We start from the raw sequence: 16857 nt of genomic DNA, 5'->3' as shown, positions 1-16857 counted from the left end.
ACCCGGTCTTTACAAAAAAAAAAATAAAAAATGCTGTGCACCAATGCACCTAGGCTGGTCTAATTTAAAAAAATCTAATATCACTATTTACTTATATAAATTATATTAACAAGTCTTGAAGATAATCTTCCATTTCCTCTTCCCTTGACTTAACCTCTACAGGCTTATGCTCTTCCCAAGGAGCTTCATCAGACACCTCTTTATTATTCTCCAAACCATCATTAATAACACTACTACTTGAGGGCATGGACAATTCATTATTGCCTTCTGTACTACAGCTGTCAGCACTTTCTCTCCTACTACTCTTAGGGCTTTTTCCTTTACTTTTAGCTTTCCTTTTCAGTTTAGTGACTTCCCTCTTTTTGCTGTGATAATTCAGTTTTTTAGAACATTTAGGGCACAGCCTAATTTTAACCAAAGCATTTTTCCTTTGCCCTTGTTCCTGGTAGGCAAAATTCACCTCCCAACTTCTTAAATCATCTTTTTCATTGCAGTGTTTATTTCCACAAATAAACTGCCCCTTGCCAGTCACAACTTCACGTTCTACTCTCCATCTTAATGCCAGTTTGTTCTCTTTGTACAGCGACAAGTCCGCGATACAATACTCTTTAAAAAGCTTCTCATAGTACTTTTTCGCAAATTGTTCTTCCCAAGTTTTGGGCTCATGATCCTCCCACAAAAATCGGTGATTATCTTTGATTACGTGGTAGTCGGTACGGTCTTTTGACTTGTCGCGTTCAAACAGTTTGGTGTCTCCAGGTCTTTTTAACACATAATCATTGATTATTAACTTGTGCATCTCAAATGGATTCAAGTAGCGCAGATGGGTTCTTAAGCTGGACATGATGGCTGCAACACTTTAATATTTTATGTAGAGCATTTTAAGTAAATAGAGAGTGTCAAAATACATTACCTCTAAGCTTTATAAACCCCAAATTTTTGTTTGACAAGGAGAAACCCAAAAACTTTAATTTTATTATTTATTTACTTTAATCTAACCTCAAACCATAGAGAATAGAGAAATAAAAACATTGATTTGATTGGTAGTATGGTAGTTTTACTGCGTTGCCAGCTCAGTCAGCTGTCTGATATGGTATGGTTATGGTTACCTAGATTTTTATCTGTATATGTACAAAACAAACAGGTAAATAGTAAAGTTTATATAAAAAATAAACACATAAACAAAAATTACAAAAAATTCATTCAACAGAGCAGTTTACGTAAATCTGTCAATAACGCATACGCATATGGCCTACGTGATTTTTTAAGCGTCACTCAAACTAATATATTCTGTTGTCCATGTGATATGACGTAAAGAATATACTACTGTACCACGTGTTACAAGGTAACTCAATTTTCATTTTGCTGTTGGTAGCCTCCATTATTAGTTAAACCAGGTTGTATTCTTCTCTACCCCGTGCGAACGACAAAGAAAGTACCATATAAGAATTTTAAATTAGTCTTTGTTTTTATTTCCTAAATAGTTGACAGCAGCCGGGTGGTTCATGCTTGTCAGAGATCGCAATATTTTCTGCTTCTGCTTTATTACGTAAAAAGTTTTTTCTTAAATTTCGCCAGTTTCACACCAAGCAAAATGTTCTTTGACCGAATTTTCCCCAAACTTATGTCGGTAAAGGCTCAGGAAGAGGAGGAGGAGCTGGTGGACCCCCAACAAGTCCTAAGGGTGAGTACCTACAATTTTTCTAATTCAACATAGTACAGGTTGAAATTTGAACTCCCGAAATCTTTATTAGGACCAGTGTTTGGAAACGTCCCACTGTAAGACTTTGGCGGAGAAATACCAAGCGTGCAATGACCGAGTAAGATCAAGGAGCCAAACTACTGAGACCTGTACTGAAGAACTATTTGATTTGTTACATGCTGTTGATCACTGTGTCACTAAAGACCTTTTCACCAAGCTTAAGTAAAGGGTTTCGTTAAATTACAAGGGTGCCAGTTAATAAGGTTGCTTTCATTTGGGGATGTAAGTTTATTTATTAATTTGCACCCTTTTGGATTGGTAGTGTGTAATTATAGATAGGCCACAGTGCTGGAGTATATCTTGTACTAGAATTAATGTTTTTATCACTGAATGTGCTGTAACATGCAAAATTCTGGATTTTGTTTTCAAATAAAATATGTTAAAATTTAAAGTTTTTATTTTATTTTCAGAGTGTAGCTTAATTGTCAATTCAGCTTTTTATAATTTACCTAAAGGTAAATTTCAATATTCCTGTAGTTTTTAAAAAATGCCTTTTAATCGTCTATCTCAAGTTTATATTAAAAAGACAGAGAGAGAAACGTTGACGTAGCTGACATTTAACGTCATCTGTCAAATAAACAACATCGTCGCCATATTTGCTTTTTCTGTTTTGTTTACATATATTGTGCATTTTCAGTATTTTTTTCTTATATTTTTTAATTTTTTGCCTTTAATTTACCCTTTTGCCTGAATTTTTACGTCCAATTTAATTCATACACACTCTTAATGCTTTTCAGTTAAGTTTTCACTTAAAAGTAAAAAAAATCGTTTTAAGATGAAATCTCAGCCTAAAAGTAAAAAACCGACAAAAAAAACCACCAAGCCCCGATCAGGCCGAGTGACCAAGAGTACCACCAAAGAGCCACGCGAAAACTGCAAGAAACTAACTAAGCTTGATAATTGGCTTTGCAAACTGTATGAGCCTCAGAATGATGCTTCTGATGCCAAAGTGAAGAAGGAGGTTAATGTAGAAAGTTCGGCTAGTTCACCCTCAGTAACTGAAACCAAAAAGCCAAAAGGTAAAGTCAAAAAAAGCCTTAAACAGTCTGAAGTGTTGTGTGATAACAAGAACAAAACTCAGACAAATAAACATAAAGAGGAGCATAAAGGAGTGACTGGTTATGTGGATAGGTCATCTGAATAGTAAGTGTAACAACAAAATTTTTGGTTATAAAATAACTTTCATCAGTTTCCTGTTTCATAATACTTAACTGAAACATTTCAGCACTAAACTAGACAATAAGGATTATAAATGTGCCAAATGTGACTTTACTCATAGTAATTTAATATCCATAAGAAGCCACTATGACAAACAGCATAAGTATGTACCTACGTAATTACGGACATCCTAAAGTAAAGTTAAAACCATAATAATTTCAGTGAAAAGTCATATAAATGCAGTCAATGCCCTTTCGAAACAAAACAGCAGTATTACTACAACAGTCACGTGAAACAGCACGCAAAACCTGATGAAGAGTGTCCTCACTGCAAGAAAATGATAAAATGGTTCAGTTTCAAGATGCACATTAAAACTCACGAGCGCAATGACAAAACCGAGTACAAATGCGACGTGTGCGACTATCGTAGCTACAATCATGCCAATGTGAAACGGCACACTTTGACCAGACACAAAAACCCTCACGAGTTGAAAACATACACTTGTAACTCATGTGACTATGTAACGGTTTTAGAAGGTAAGTTTTGTGGGCTGTCAATTGTCTATTCCAACTGTAATACCCTGCAGAACGTTTAAAGCAACATAAAAGAGTGGTTCACTCAAAAGAAGGCAACTGGTTGACATGTCCTCTGTGTGACTACACGACGCGCAACAAATCGCACATGACCAGACACACCAATGATTTACATAAGGAAAAATCGATTCAGTGCAACGAGTGCTCGCAACTGTTCAGTAGTAAGGAACATCTGAGGTACCATAAACAGAGAAAACACTCAGATCCCAGCACTCGGACTTTTTACTACTGCGAAATGTGCCCTAAAGAAAATCGGTACAAAACAACGGAAAAAGGCAATTTGGCTCGTCATGTTTTAGCTCATCGCACCCTGGACGAGGTAAGTGTTAATTAACCCGAAAAATAGGAAATTAGAAAAATTGGATTTTTTAAGATTGAGGTGTTTGCCTGTCACAAGTGTCCTTACTTGGGTAAGAGTCGGAATGCGTTAAAAACCCATCTGATTAATGCCCATTTACCGGAAATGCACACGTTTAAATGCGATTTGTGCGGTTATTCGACCGGTACAAAGTCCCGCTACAAAACCCACGTAAAAATTGTACACGGCGAACCGAAAGGACCTCAAACTTTGAAGGATATTCGGGCAGAAACCAGCGCCGGGGTAGAAACAGACTGCGATTTTACCGGTTTTGATGACGTCGAAATTAAACAGGAAGTGGAGGAAGCTTTCAGTTAGATTTTTAAGTTTAATCAAGAGTTTGTGACAATTCTTATGTATTTCTTTCAGTTTTTATTAGGTGGACAATAATTATTATTGTTATTTTATTATATTTATATTTAATTGTGAAGCAGTTTTTACGCAAAAATCTGAATTATATACTTACTTTTTATCATGTGTTTTTTTAATAAATGGAAGAAAACTTTGCTGTCCCTAAAGATTTAAATACTCTTTGTCCCAGGAGAAGTGGCAACAGAGCCACTTTATTTTTTTCTAAAAATTACATGACCCCATGATTATAAAATTATACGGAAGCCATGTGACCTTTGGATCGTCTGTGGATCCTTTTGAACCATTTTTTTTTCAAAGATACAATAATAATAGGTAATAGTGGTAATTGCCCCAGACTGGTATGCAAGGGCGGATTTATTATCATGCATTTCAGGACACCCTGTATAATAATTGAAAGTTTCTGCTATCAAAATTTTTGAAACATACTTAAAACCGTAAAAAAAGTATTTATTATTTAACTTGTACCTACAGTTTGAGAGTTTTTTTTCTATTTATTTGAAAACCGAAATATCGGTTTAGGCTGTTTAGAGCATGTTGCATGAAATTTGTTTTGGATTTCTTGTAGGATATGGGATATGTTAACCGGTGTTGTCACAAATATTTAAGAATACTCTCTATACAGTGCGTTCTAAAGTCGTTGTATGACATATGCGTTATGGTCTAGGTCTAGATGACGAGTAATAAATAATAAGAGCTACAGCGTTGGTTAAATATGAACATTTTTAGAAACTTAAAGCGATTTCCAATATAATCTAATCAACCTAAAAGTCGGTTATTTGAAAATATAACAATTTAATGGTAGTTTTTTACTAAGAACACGATACCCTATTTAGAAATATGTATCATAATTTTTTGTCTCATTCAGAATAGCAAAGAGTTTCTTTGTCATGTCATGTTCCTTGACTTGTCAAAATCGCTAAATATTGGTAATGTCGTTAATACTATTTTCGTTAATATTCATCAGTTAATATTATAATAACACGTTAGCGGAAAAAAAATACAAAGGTCTTATATTCCAAATAAAATATTGTCGACAAGTGATTATTTTAAGAGTATAATATGACGAAATAACGTCACCTTAACTGCCATGATTTTTAACGAAAATCTTAGCAACTTTATTTAAATAATGGGATTTTGAATAATGGTGGCAGTTTACTAAATTCTTAGCAGTTCTACATCTAGTGGTGTTTCTATTATGATACTGCCCTTAATGGCATAAAGCTGCGGTGGCGTTGTGTGTTTACTGCTGACAGTGTCGCAAACCCTTTACGAAAACAAAAAATATGAATATTTTTACTTCCATGGGAGAGACGCATTCTGATCGATCCATTCCAATCGGAGTTGCCATGTCTGACAAAAGTTGCATTTTTATCAATATTTAGCCTGCTTGTTAACTATACAGGGTGATTGATTGAATTTTGACCACCCCCTTAACTTTCTTAATTTTGATTTTAGCAAAAAACATTAAATACAAAACTAGTAGATATTTAGGTTTACTTTATTCTTAGATAAACAGTTATTATACAGTTATAATTTTATACAAAATCTTAATACTTACCTTAATTATTAACATTTATTTTATAACAAAAATAAATCTCGGTTTTATATTCATTATTTTAATGATTTTCAGTAAAAAAATTTAAAAGTTGGTATTTATTTTCTGCTGGTAATATTGAAAAATCTACCTGTGAAATGTGTAATTCAACCGTTCATACGTAAATAACTATTTGGTATTTATTTACATTTTTATGTTATACATACATCGTCTCATTTATTAAAATTTTTGATATAAAATTGACACAAAAATGTTGTTGACTTTTGGTTCTCTACCCTAAATATGGTTTGCAGTTTCTCTAAATGTTTCCTGATTTGGTTCAAGTAAAATTCAGCAGTTTTGTTAAGTTTTTCTGCCAGTTATGGAAAATTTTATTCGGAAATTTGGCAACTCGGAATACTAATAGCTCTACACCTGAGAGCAAAGCTTGTGCGCATTTCCAGGATACAGATCAAAGCGCACTCTAGTCGCGGCTTCGAAATTGCAATGATGCAGAAACAAATTTCAAGGGTTTTATTAAGAGATTAAATAAAACATTGCTGTTCCCGGAAAAGTCTAATAAAACTAACGAAAATCGATTGGTTATTTGAGCACTCGGATAGTTGTCGGGATTATTTACTTTTTGAGGTACGTAAGAAATAACCAAGTTTACCAAGGCACCATTCCATTAATTTAGGGTTGTTTACATAATTGGTCATGCACCCTAAAAATATTTAGGTCAACTCAAATTTTGTTGAAAGAGTCTAGTTAGTTAGTTTATAAGCCATTTAGTACTTTCTCTTTTTCAATTTTATTTTTTAAAAATCATCTTTTTTTTTCAGTAACTGTACAGCCGAAATGGAGACACCGGGAATGGACGCTGGAATGGAATTTCCAAAAAATCCTCTGCTGTGTCCTATATGTCATGACTATTTTACCGAGCCTTGCATACTAAGCTGTTACCACACCTTTTGTGCTAGATGTCTGAGGGGACGGGAGCAAGATAGGAAGCTAATTTGCCCTTTTTGCAGGTTGGTTTTAGTACACTCATTGAAACAGCTATTTTATAGTTCAACTTTTAGGCAACCCACAATTTTGAAAGACGGCACATTGCTTCCACCTCCTGACACTCTCATGAGGCAACTAATTGATATTGCCAATAGTGAAAACCCTCCTTGCTGCAATTGCGACAAACGCGACCGAGCCAACATGTATTACTGCAACACTTGCGGTATGTTTGAAATTGTATTGTTAGTCAAAGTTTTAAAATCAGTTTTTCGACGACTGACTTTGAAAGTACCTCATCTACGCTTCCGTTTAAAAGCAGAAAGTGGTTATTCGCCGCGCGAGAGCAGAAAGTGAATCATTTTCTGCTCTAGAGCGCTTTCTACTAACAATCTACTCACCAACTTTTTCGGCGTTTCTATTACAACGCTTGACATACCTGTTTGAAATAAACACATTCTGTCAAAGTGATTTATCGGTGACAATGAGTTCGAGAAACCGTGTTTGAATGACGTATATATGGCATTTTTTGTACATGAGTGGAATTGTCACCTCAAGCCTATCTTTGCTGTATTTATTTGTTTGTATTCTGTACCTATTAAAATAAATAAAATTATTTATTTTAGGACAAGCACTCTGTGCGCACTGTCGTGATGCTACCCATCGTGCAAAGATGTTTGCGTCACACGAACTAGTTCACATGACTAAGTGTCAGAAGGAGCCTAAACGAGTAAGTTATTGAACACCGAGTAGGTATACTTAGTTTTTTAATTCGTGCCTTATTCCTATTATAACTACCGGTAATATTTAATTGATTTTTTTTAGTATCATTCCAATGTTTTAAATGTACCATTTCTTTACAAATTACCAAAACAATCATTATCAGTGTAAAGTAATACTCCATATTCTCACAGTAGAGGTGTATGTATAAGAAAAAGGTAAAGAAACAGACAACCTTCATCTTTCTTCGTCCACACGCTCGACAGATGATAAGGACATGAAGTGTCCATCATCAGAAGCTTATGTAATAGAGAATGCGCCAACTGTCTTTCTAAAAAGGGAAAACAGGAAAACCCATGTTACTTAAAACCATAAATTAATAGGACTTAACAAACCTTATTTTGGAGAAAAAAATCACTATAACTAAGTTAAAATGTTTTTTTTCTCCAAAAAAGTTTGTTAAGTCCTATTGATTTATGGTTGTTAGTTGTTAGTAACATGGATTTCTCTGTCTCCCCTTTTTAGAAAGACACTTGGCGCATTTTCCATTTTATAAGCTCCTGATAATGGGCACTTATGTGCTCTTTGTTTACAGAGGCCTAATAAACTTATTGTGGAAAAGGTTGTGTGTTTCTTTACTTTTTTCTTAATCATTATAAATATTTAACATAATAATCAGGGGATTTATTTTTTTGTCAATCTTGTCTTTTACATAAAACTGGCTTTAGAACGAAGTACGGCCTGACAAACTACACTAGATGAACAATGTTAAGGAATAGAAACATTTTCTTTGATTTCATTTTGCTTATTCTATAATTTTGTCCATTTTCAATAAGTTCCAAATAGTTAATACACGTCACACTAACTAACTAAAAACTAACATAACTAAATTTGGGTCGTAGTGTCCTCAGCACGGCGAACACTATATTATGTACTCCCAACTACAAAACGCCATGTTGTGTGTCAATTGTTTTCGAGATTTACCTAACGAAATTAGAAGTCAGTGTGTTGATATTGATACTGCCCATGGACAAGCAGCTAAAAAACTCGAACGAGGACAAAACACTATTATGGATCTACAGGTAAGTGAGTAGCTAAATTTATTGTTCATTGTTGTGTGACCCTTGTTTACCCAAAGTTACAACCACAGGGTAACCTATAATTAATAGCTCTGACGTCTATGACATTATCATCAAGTTTAGAAAATCACATTGGACCGTTAAGTTACAAGACTTTGGATTGCTTGACAACGTCAATTGGTGTGTATTCTAGTTGGCAGCGTTGTTTTAGAGAGGCTCAGTTTTGCTCATTTTAAATTTTCTTGATCCTGATTGCTTTAGTTTTTGTGGAGTTTTAGAAGTTTTAACTGTTTGACAATTTTCATTTTTTTTTTTACATCGAAAATGTTTGACTGGACAAGTATGCTGTACTACAAAATGTTATGGCCAAAAACATAAAAACTGTGATGATTATTCCCTAGCTGTATTTTCTAAAAGCGGGTACGAAAAATTCTAACTATTAGAACGTTGGGTGACTAAAAAATGGTGGATAAATACAAAATCTCTGCATTTCGTAAAACTGATATGGTAACCGATCAAGTAGTAAAAGTTCCCGCCTTAAGACACTTAATAAATTTTTACCACACATTGGAGAAAATAACGTACCAATACAAAGTATACCAAACAAAACCATACAACATTCAGGAGTCGCAGAAAAAATGGCCGTTTCTCACTATTTGGTACCCAAGAAACCCAAAGAAAAACACGTTTTGTCGACGGGATCAAAAATGACCCATATTTTGTTACAAAGATATCACCTTTGGACTGTGCTTTACACAAATTTAGATACCTGTATCAAAATTTAAACACCATAATCCATAATCACTTTATGATTTTAGACATCGGTTCGTGATGGTATAATAGCCTTGAAAGGCTTAATGGATGAGCTTAGACGAAATATGGACACTGAAAAACACACCATTAACACATTTTGTCAAGGAATGCAAGAGGCCATGTCGAAAACCCATGCGGCAATGATTATGGAGGTACAACGGCAATATGACAGCAAAGACAGAGTGTACAGAAGTCAGCTGTTATTATTAGGTATATATTAGTTCAAGGTTTCATGAAGAAAATAGGTACCTAATATCACAGACAATCAATATGAATTATTTCAGGAACTGTTATGCCTGTCCTTCAACTGCATCTGGTCTTGTGTACCACATTCACAGCTGCCGCTAATAAATATCAATTTTTGGAGTTGTGTCCTTCTCTCATAGACCGTCTATCTGCAGTGGGAAATCTTAGCCAACCAGTAAGGTTAGTGTTGCAGGAGACTGAAATGATCCAGTTAGTAATGAGTCCAATGTTGTATAGGTCTTTACAATCTCCACAAATCAAGACTAACTATAGAAGCGAATTTTCTCAATGTTTGGAGCCATGGATCGGTCAAGCCGCAGTCTCGCAACATCAATCAGAACTGTCAGCTAGTGAGTTAAAGAATCGGATAATTGCATTAATCTGCATTTAGGTAATTGCTAGTTTATCTTGCAGCGTCACGAATCTACGATACAGCTCCTCCCACTACAAAAAAGCAACAGACTTCCATGAAAAACAAAGTTTTGGACGGTGATTCGTCCTTTTCAGCTCATTGTCGCTCATTTGAGTCCCAAATCAGAGAGTTAAACCAACAATTTAACAAAGTCAAAGATAAAGTCACAGAGCTCCACAAGTAGTCCAGAAAACTGATTTAATACTCACGCAGTGGTTAAAGTATTCTTTTATAGGGATATTAATGCGATCAGAAAAGCCCAAACTCCTCCCTTGACAGCTAGATACGAGATGCTGATTAGAGAGTGTTTGCACTTGGACCAAACTTTGGAAAGGTTATTATTTTTAAGAATGTTTAAGAGTTTTGCTGATTTAAGTTTGTACAGACAACAACAGGAACTCGAAAGGATGGCAGCAGCTTTCGATCAGTCGTGGGAAGAGCAATTGTGGCGCCTTCGTATTGAACAGGAAGTCTTTAGTTGTCAAAGAGCTGATGTCAACACACTGAGAAACGAGCTAAAACATTTAAGTCAGGTAAACTATTTTCACATATTAGTTAACAAGTAACAAGTGTGCAAAGTAAGTATTATACGCACGATGGCTGGATATGCAGGAATGACGCACAGCGGAGTTCGGACACCAGAAGAGTGTGGACAAGACACTTTGCTTAAGACACTATTTTTTCTACGAAGAACACCAGACTTATTATTTATTTAATACAAAATTATAAATTCCGTAACGTCTTTTCATCTTTGAAGTTCTCTGCTATGCCAGCTTATCACATGCAAAGTTATTGTGTCATATTTAACCTTAACGTCACTGTAACAAGTTTTACGACTGGTGTTTCATTAGAAGCAAAGCAAGCAAAATACCAACTTTGTTCTTGCGCAATATTGCATATGGAGTAGTAAATTGTACAACAATGGTGAATAAATACTCAATTTTTAAAACGTTTCCGCGTGTTTACATATCAGTTTTAATGCAGCCAAAGTTCGACCAGTATTCCGGATCGTCACCGTATGACAGCTGATTAACTTTCTGGTTGAGAGAGGTGTTGATTTGGTTAGATTCTTTGTAAATTGGAAGTTTGTATCATTTTCTTTCTCATATAAAAGTAGATGCTTTTATAGCTGGTTAATTACTTTTATAATTGAATTAATTGAACTTTTAATTGCTAGAGATAAGCCAAAATGCAATGTTTTGATGATAATTGTCAGTGAAGATGACAATCACAAGAATTATTTTGTTTACATTCAAGATTAGTTGTGTTTAGTCTATTTCATATTGCACGCTGAAAATTGTCTGTGATTGGTCAGTTTCATTTTACTAGTAGTTCACGGCCTAGGTATACAACTATTGCCTTTTATTTTATTTCTTCGTTAAATGAGTAGAACAAATACCTATTTATTACAACAACAATTTCAGGTAGCAACACAGTTGGAGCCGTACATTAGAACTTTAACACCAGCTCAATCTAGCGGCTTGGGAGTAACTGTATCTAGTCAAGATAGTAGCCAGCATTTGGGCAGTCATGGAGAGCAAGCTCAACAATTGGCCAGTCTACTGGAACATATTGGTAAATATTTTAAAATTATTTTGTTTTCGCGAAAAGTGTTGACAATCTAAGCTAAAACTAAGGTTTATGCGTATTCGAGCATTGGAACTTCCGCATTGTCTTCAAATCCGTTACTGGAAATATCAACGATTTTACTAAAGTCCATGTCAGTTTTTGTGTTGGTCACTTCTAAATATTCTCTACGGTTACATTGTTCAGCTGGTTCTAGTGGGTTTACTTCTCTTGCTTTAGGTTTCGTCTTTCTTACCACTGGTTTGTGATACTTCAATTTACGCATCTTTAAAACTAAATGTCCTACAAACCAAAATAAAAGACACTACTATAACGCGCATATTATAAAGTTACTCACCAGTAGTTTGAGAGCGAAGAGCTGAACTTTTCTCAACTTGCACTTCTTCAGGAAAAACCATTTGGAATACTTTTCCTTTAACTGTTACTCTAACATAAATAGGTTGCAAATCTACGTCAATAAGGCTGGTATCCATGTACTTGTACACGGCCAGGTCTAACACGTACATTTCTGGATCTTCGTCCGCGAACGTAAATGATAGCTTTGCCTGGTTGATGTTAAGAGGTTTCTGATTTTTGTCGAACATTCTAGAAGTTTAAAGTAGTGTTACACTGATATTACGTTACATATTTAGGTGAAGTTTAAATACTTCGTCATCATGTCATTCGACCCTTGACCACTTTATCAAAAACAAACAAATCAATGTACTGATACTTATCACTTACGAATGTTTTGTCCATCTTTGTCGAGTGCATTAGTTTTTAATAGTGATATCTTTTTTATCTTTGATTTCGTATGCATAATTTTGAACAGAATCAGGTTTTTATGTCATTGTTGAAATAAAATACTGCCAACTCTTTTCTGAATTTATACAAATGGACCGAAATCAACGGAGTTAGCAATTGAATATCAAATATCGCCTGATCTCACCCTGTAGGCTTAATAGTAAGTCAGGTAATGTACTGTACTGTTAAGGTAACAATAACATTACTTTCACACTTAAAAATATGACATCTAAGAGGAAATTAATAAGAATAGAAATTTAAAATTACCTTAGACATTTCCTGGAGTTGTTACTGACATCCGTCTTGTTTTCTGTATTACCCTTGTGATGACGTCTAGCGATTTCCAACCGGGTTTCCGGACTGTTTTCTCCTACAGTTTGCCAAAACTCTTCATCAGATAGTTGAGAGTTACTGTTAGTCTGCAATCTAGTTTTCTGCTTTTCACGAAACAACCTATATTTTTCTTGACTTTCTTTAATAATTTCTTCAATTTGGGAACATTGTTGCAGCGCAGTAATTTTTTCACTTTTAGTAATTTCCTTCATATCTAGGCTATTCAGTTGTGTCAGATGAGCAACTACATACTCTCTATAGCCTTTAAAATCGCAACAGGGATTTCCTTAAAGAACAAAATTAAATATTTAATTTTAATTTTTTCCATGCAACTAACCAGTCAGGTATAACTCTTTTAAGTTGAAATTTGCTTTCAGAGACTTAATGCTTTCTAAATCTCCGATAAAATTCAAAGTCAAGTCTAGCTTAGTCAAAGATTCACAACGCTCCAAGTTCTCAATTGACTCGATGTTGTTTATTGCCAAATTCAAATACTCTAGCTCTTTCAGTTTGTTCAAGTTTTCTATACGCGATATTTGATTGGCTTGCAAGTATAAAATTTTCAGTTTTTTACATCTGTTGTTCAGAAGTTCTATTTTATCGATGTCTTCTTGATGTAGGGATAGCTCTTCCAAAGTGCCGACTATACCTACAAATTATACACATTTTTACGGTAGTTCAGATGAGTTCTGTGACTTACCTTCGTTATGTTCGGCTCTTTTCCGTATTAATTCCTCCGTTATTTGCACCATTTTTTATGTAGCGGCTGATGTAATATTTTATAGCAAATGAGTGAAGTTTTTAACCTCCCGTGTTTGTTTATGTAGTTTAATAATGTTTATTGTTCAGGTAACTGGTGACAAAATGGAGATATAAATTAAGGGACACATATTGATTTTTGGCTCTACAAAATGAACTGTTAGGATCAAAATTAATTATTGATTTAAGTTTTCCTAGATACCGCATTGTTTGATCAATAACTTGGTTATAGACAGCTTGTTTATGATTAAAAATAAGACCTAGTTTTAAACCAGATTAGGAGAATAGCAATAATGTAAACTGCACAACAAAAACACAAAAACACAAGTTTATTTGTAAGCCGGGCGGTAATGATTTTGGTGAATAATTTATATAGGTTCGTCAACAGGCTTATCGGTCTATAGTTCTGTAGGTCTGTGATGCTGCCCTTCTTGTGCATAATAACAATAGTGACATTTTCCATGTTCGTGGGGTTCTTCCTTCGTCTAGGCATTTATTGAAGAGTTTGGTTATTGCTTTGAGTAACTCACTTCCTCCTAGTTTGATGGCTTCTACAACAACACCGTCTTTGCCAGGTGCTTTGTTGTTCTTCATTTCTGACAATGACTTTAGGACCTCTTCCTCAGTTATCGTTGGCATCTCTTCCGATCCTTGGTTCAGTATGTGAGGTATATTTTCTGGTGCTTCTGCTTGACTCTGGTTTCTATATAGTTTGGTGTAAAAATCCTCGACAATCTTTAGTATTTCTTCTCTGTTGCTTGTTATTTGTCCTATCTCATTTTCCAGTTTAGTTATTTCTGCTTTTCCCTTACTTTGTAGTTTCTGATGTCAGTCCTTAGGGCTTTTGTTATATCTTTATTCAATTGTTTTGCCCATTTCTCTGTTGTGGAGGTCTTCCCAGTAGTTTTCTCTTCTGTTTCATCAAATTTTTGGTGTTTATAGAAAGTTTATCCTCATTTTCTGTTGGCTTTAAGCAGTGTTTCTTTTGGGCGGCGTTGATTGACTTCACAATGTTTTTATTTAGATCCTCGAGACATTGATCATATTAAACGTTCATATTTCGAGAAGGTTATAGTCAAAATTTTACTTATTTTAAATGACGTCAAGCAGGTGGAAAAACACACATTGTCTTGTGGCAAAAGGTAGACATTTTTGGACCACTGCGTAATATCCTACATAATCCTGCATAATATTTTTGTAAAACTTGTATAGAATAGTTTGTAATTTTAGGAATGCTTCAGCCCACCGAACCTTCAATGGGAAAAATTCCGAGATCCCGCAGCCGGGTTCTGGGTCAACTTTTAGAAAAAGTGCGACCTACTGTACAAGAACGAGAAAGGAGCAAATCGGCAGGACAAACAGAGAAGAGCTCTATTACCCCTGTGAGTCAAAAAACTCCCAAAAAGTCGTTTAGTAACAGCGCTGGTCAAATGAACGTGGAAAGGTAATAATTTTAATCTGCTTAAAGTCGATATGCAAAAGTTTAATTTGTTGTAAGCAGCGTATCCAAATTGGAAGCACAAATTAGAGAAAAACTGCATGATATTATGTGCCGACGCCAGAGCCAGCCTTCTTCCAAGTCGGACACCGAAATGGACAAAAAATTAAAACAGGAAGATCGAAAATTCAGTAATAAAACTGATGCCGATGCCTTCGGCCAGCAATCCTGCAAGTTATCAATGAAACAGCGCATTTTGTATAAAAAAATTGGAAAAAGCTGTGACAAAATTAATGGCATGGCTGACAAAAAGTGTCGATCGGTGGAGTCTGAGTACCAGAGGATTTCGGACGCCACTTCTCAAAAGGTGCACGAACCAAGCAGATCTAGTCCTGGCAGTCCAAAATGCAAAAATAAGTCCAAGGGTCAGACAGGAAAAACCAAGAAAAAGGTTAGTTACTAATTCTACATTTAATAAGGTCTTAACATTTGGTTTCCACTTTTTATTTGCTTTTGTCCGCTCATCCTCTCGGTTTATATGTTTTTGTTTACAATTGACAAACCACTTGCATGCAAGGAGTTCTGGTTTAAATTTCTATTACCGTTTATGATGATTCCTGTTTGATTATTCTGTTTTGACGGAAGGTCCATTCCTTTGAAATAATTCAGATCTACGGTATCCAGCATTTGATTTGTTGTAACTCCCTCATTTTAGCAGCACTTTTGATTAATTTGACCGAACCTGTAACTTTAACGGTTTAGAAGATAGCAGTAGTAGCTCATAACCATAATTGGACCACCCTATAAAATAATGGTTTGGCATAGGTCTACCCCTATAGTGATGGTGAAGACAATATTTTCTACTCGCTCCATGACTCTGCGGACTCTCTCTCGACATCATCGAGGCGCTCTAGCCTGGATGCCTCTGCCACTGGAGGCGGTCCAGATAAAACTTTAGTAGTGGTCATCAATAGACGGCAGAAAAGCGGACAATCGTTGGCTCAAAAGCAGCGAAGTTGGGAGACATTTCCTCCCAAGCATAAACGTCATCACATATGCCAAGCCAAATTAAGTGCGCCTGCTCAGCCTGGTACTTTGAGAAAAACGGACAGCTTTGAGGGTTAGTATGTCGTGATATTATAGAAACGGTTACTCAGGAATTGTGGCAGTTTATACAGGGTGTCCCGCGAGGAAATAAAAATGTTTTATTAAAAATAATTAAACAAAAAATATGTACCTACTTACTTAAATACGTACAAGCATTTTTACTAAATTGGCTATGTTTCAGGGCATGAAGAGGCGGTAAGAAGCTTGGTGGCAGCAGTTCAAGAAACCCGTCGTAAGCCGAAAGGCAGCAATTAAAAAGTTTGAAGCAACTTTAACATACAGGGTTTTGGATCTTTCACCCGTTCAATTAGGGTAAAAAATTGAACTATACGTTCTTTTTAACTCCCAGTATTAAGGTGTAAACGTTGCATTACTTAAATGCTATTAGGAAATTTGTTAAAGACGTTAGACGTAATGATTTGATCCAGCAAACAATCAAATATTAGAGGTGTTGAATATTATTCAAATTGAGTAGACGTCAATAAAATTTTCGATTGTTATCTTAATAAGAAGCTCTTTGTTAATCGTCAAATATATTAAATGTGTTATGCAAGACTACATTTGTGTTGTTTTTGTTCGTTTAATTACTTTCACTCACTAATAACGCTATTAACTATACCTATTCTTCTACCCAAATATAATGAGAGCATATTTCATCTCAGTAATTTACTAGACAAATCAACAGGTGACAGTCTAGGTGACGGAGTATCAAAGTTCAAATGCTGATCGTAGCAGGGCTATATTTTAGTTCATATGACTCACATAGGAACACATTATACTTCGAATGAAATTCAACAT

The 16857-nt window shown here is 35.1% G+C and overlaps 5 protein-coding genes across 11 annotated transcripts; 3 read left to right on the top strand and 2 right to left on the bottom strand.

The window, feature by feature from the left end:
* Window positions 1-31: 31 nt before the first annotated feature.
* LOC145726940 (protein FRA10AC1 homolog) lies at window positions 32-1334 on the bottom strand. 3 transcript variants are annotated; one of them, XM_081976283.1, is made up of 3 exons: window positions 1007-1334; window positions 914-966; window positions 32-857 (listed from the first exon to the last, which is right to left on the bottom strand). In XM_081976283.1, the coding sequence occupies exon 3, from the start codon at window positions 842-844 to the stop codon at window positions 101-103; it is 744 nt and encodes a 247-aa protein (XP_081832409.1). In that variant the 5' UTR covers window positions 845-857; window positions 914-966; window positions 1007-1334; the 3' UTR covers window positions 32-100. The 3 variants fall into 3 exon arrangements, with proteins under 3 accessions (XP_081832409.1, XP_081832407.1, XP_081832408.1); XM_081976281.1 differs by having other exon boundaries at window positions 32-849; XM_081976282.1 differs by having other exon boundaries at window positions 914-1334.
* Window positions 1335-1486: 152 nt separating this feature from the next.
* Window positions 1487-2153, top strand: LOC145726942 (cytochrome b-c1 complex subunit 6, mitochondrial-like). Its single transcript, XM_081976285.1, has 2 exons — window positions 1487-1684; window positions 1755-2153. The coding sequence occupies exons 1-2, from the start codon at window positions 1595-1597 to the stop codon at window positions 1926-1928; spliced, it is 264 nt and encodes an 87-aa protein (XP_081832411.1). The 5' UTR covers window positions 1487-1594; the 3' UTR covers window positions 1929-2153.
* Window positions 2154-2353: 200 nt separating this feature from the next.
* Window positions 2354-4343, top strand: LOC145726939 (uncharacterized). The gene is made up of 5 exons (XM_081976280.1): window positions 2354-2905; window positions 2988-3083; window positions 3143-3456; window positions 3507-3832; window positions 3887-4343. Exons 1-5 carry the CDS (start codon window positions 2538-2540, stop codon window positions 4187-4189), a joined length of 1407 nt encoding a protein of 468 aa, XP_081832406.1. The 5' UTR covers window positions 2354-2537; the 3' UTR covers window positions 4190-4343.
* Window positions 4344-6253: 1910 nt separating this feature from the next.
* Window positions 6254-16617, top strand: LOC145726213 (RING finger protein 207-like). Of its 5 annotated transcripts, none has more exons than XM_081975203.1 (16): window positions 6254-6425; window positions 6620-6808; window positions 6860-7008; window positions 7409-7512; window positions 8405-8584; window positions 9400-9604; window positions 9679-9820; window positions 9878-9990; window positions 10043-10232; window positions 10288-10386; window positions 10438-10585; window positions 11477-11627; window positions 14745-14958; window positions 15013-15403; window positions 15778-16072; window positions 16241-16617. In XM_081975203.1, the coding sequence occupies exons 2-16, from the start codon at window positions 6636-6638 to the stop codon at window positions 16312-16314; spliced, it is 2628 nt and encodes an 875-aa protein (XP_081831329.1). In that variant the 5' UTR covers window positions 6254-6425; window positions 6620-6635; the 3' UTR covers window positions 16315-16617. The 5 variants fall into 5 exon arrangements, with proteins under 5 accessions (XP_081831329.1, XP_081831332.1, XP_081831331.1 ...); XM_081975206.1 differs by having other exon boundaries at window positions 6255-6425; window positions 10055-10232; window positions 15016-15403; XM_081975205.1 differs by having other exon boundaries at window positions 6255-6425; window positions 10055-10232.
* On the bottom strand, window positions 11385-13592 carry tilB (touch insensitive larva B). Its single transcript, XM_081975208.1, has 5 exons — window positions 13456-13592; window positions 13093-13404; window positions 12690-13041; window positions 11977-12224; window positions 11385-11921 (listed from the first exon to the last, which is right to left on the bottom strand). The coding sequence occupies exons 1-5, from the start codon at window positions 13505-13507 to the stop codon at window positions 11692-11694; spliced, it is 1194 nt and encodes a 397-aa protein (XP_081831334.1). The 5' UTR covers window positions 13508-13592; the 3' UTR covers window positions 11385-11691.
* Window positions 16618-16857: the final 240 nt, after the last annotated feature.

The sequence above is a fragment of the Ips typographus genome, linkage group LG3 (genome assembly GCF_016097725.1).
Source record: "Ips typographus isolate SLU linkage group LG3, UJ_Ityp_2.0, whole genome shotgun sequence".
NCBI classification, from domain to species: domain Eukaryota; kingdom Metazoa; phylum Arthropoda; class Insecta; order Coleoptera; family Curculionidae; genus Ips; species Ips typographus.
The sequence above is the reverse complement of the archived record's forward strand: the minus strand, read 5'-3'. Positions and strand labels throughout refer to the sequence as shown.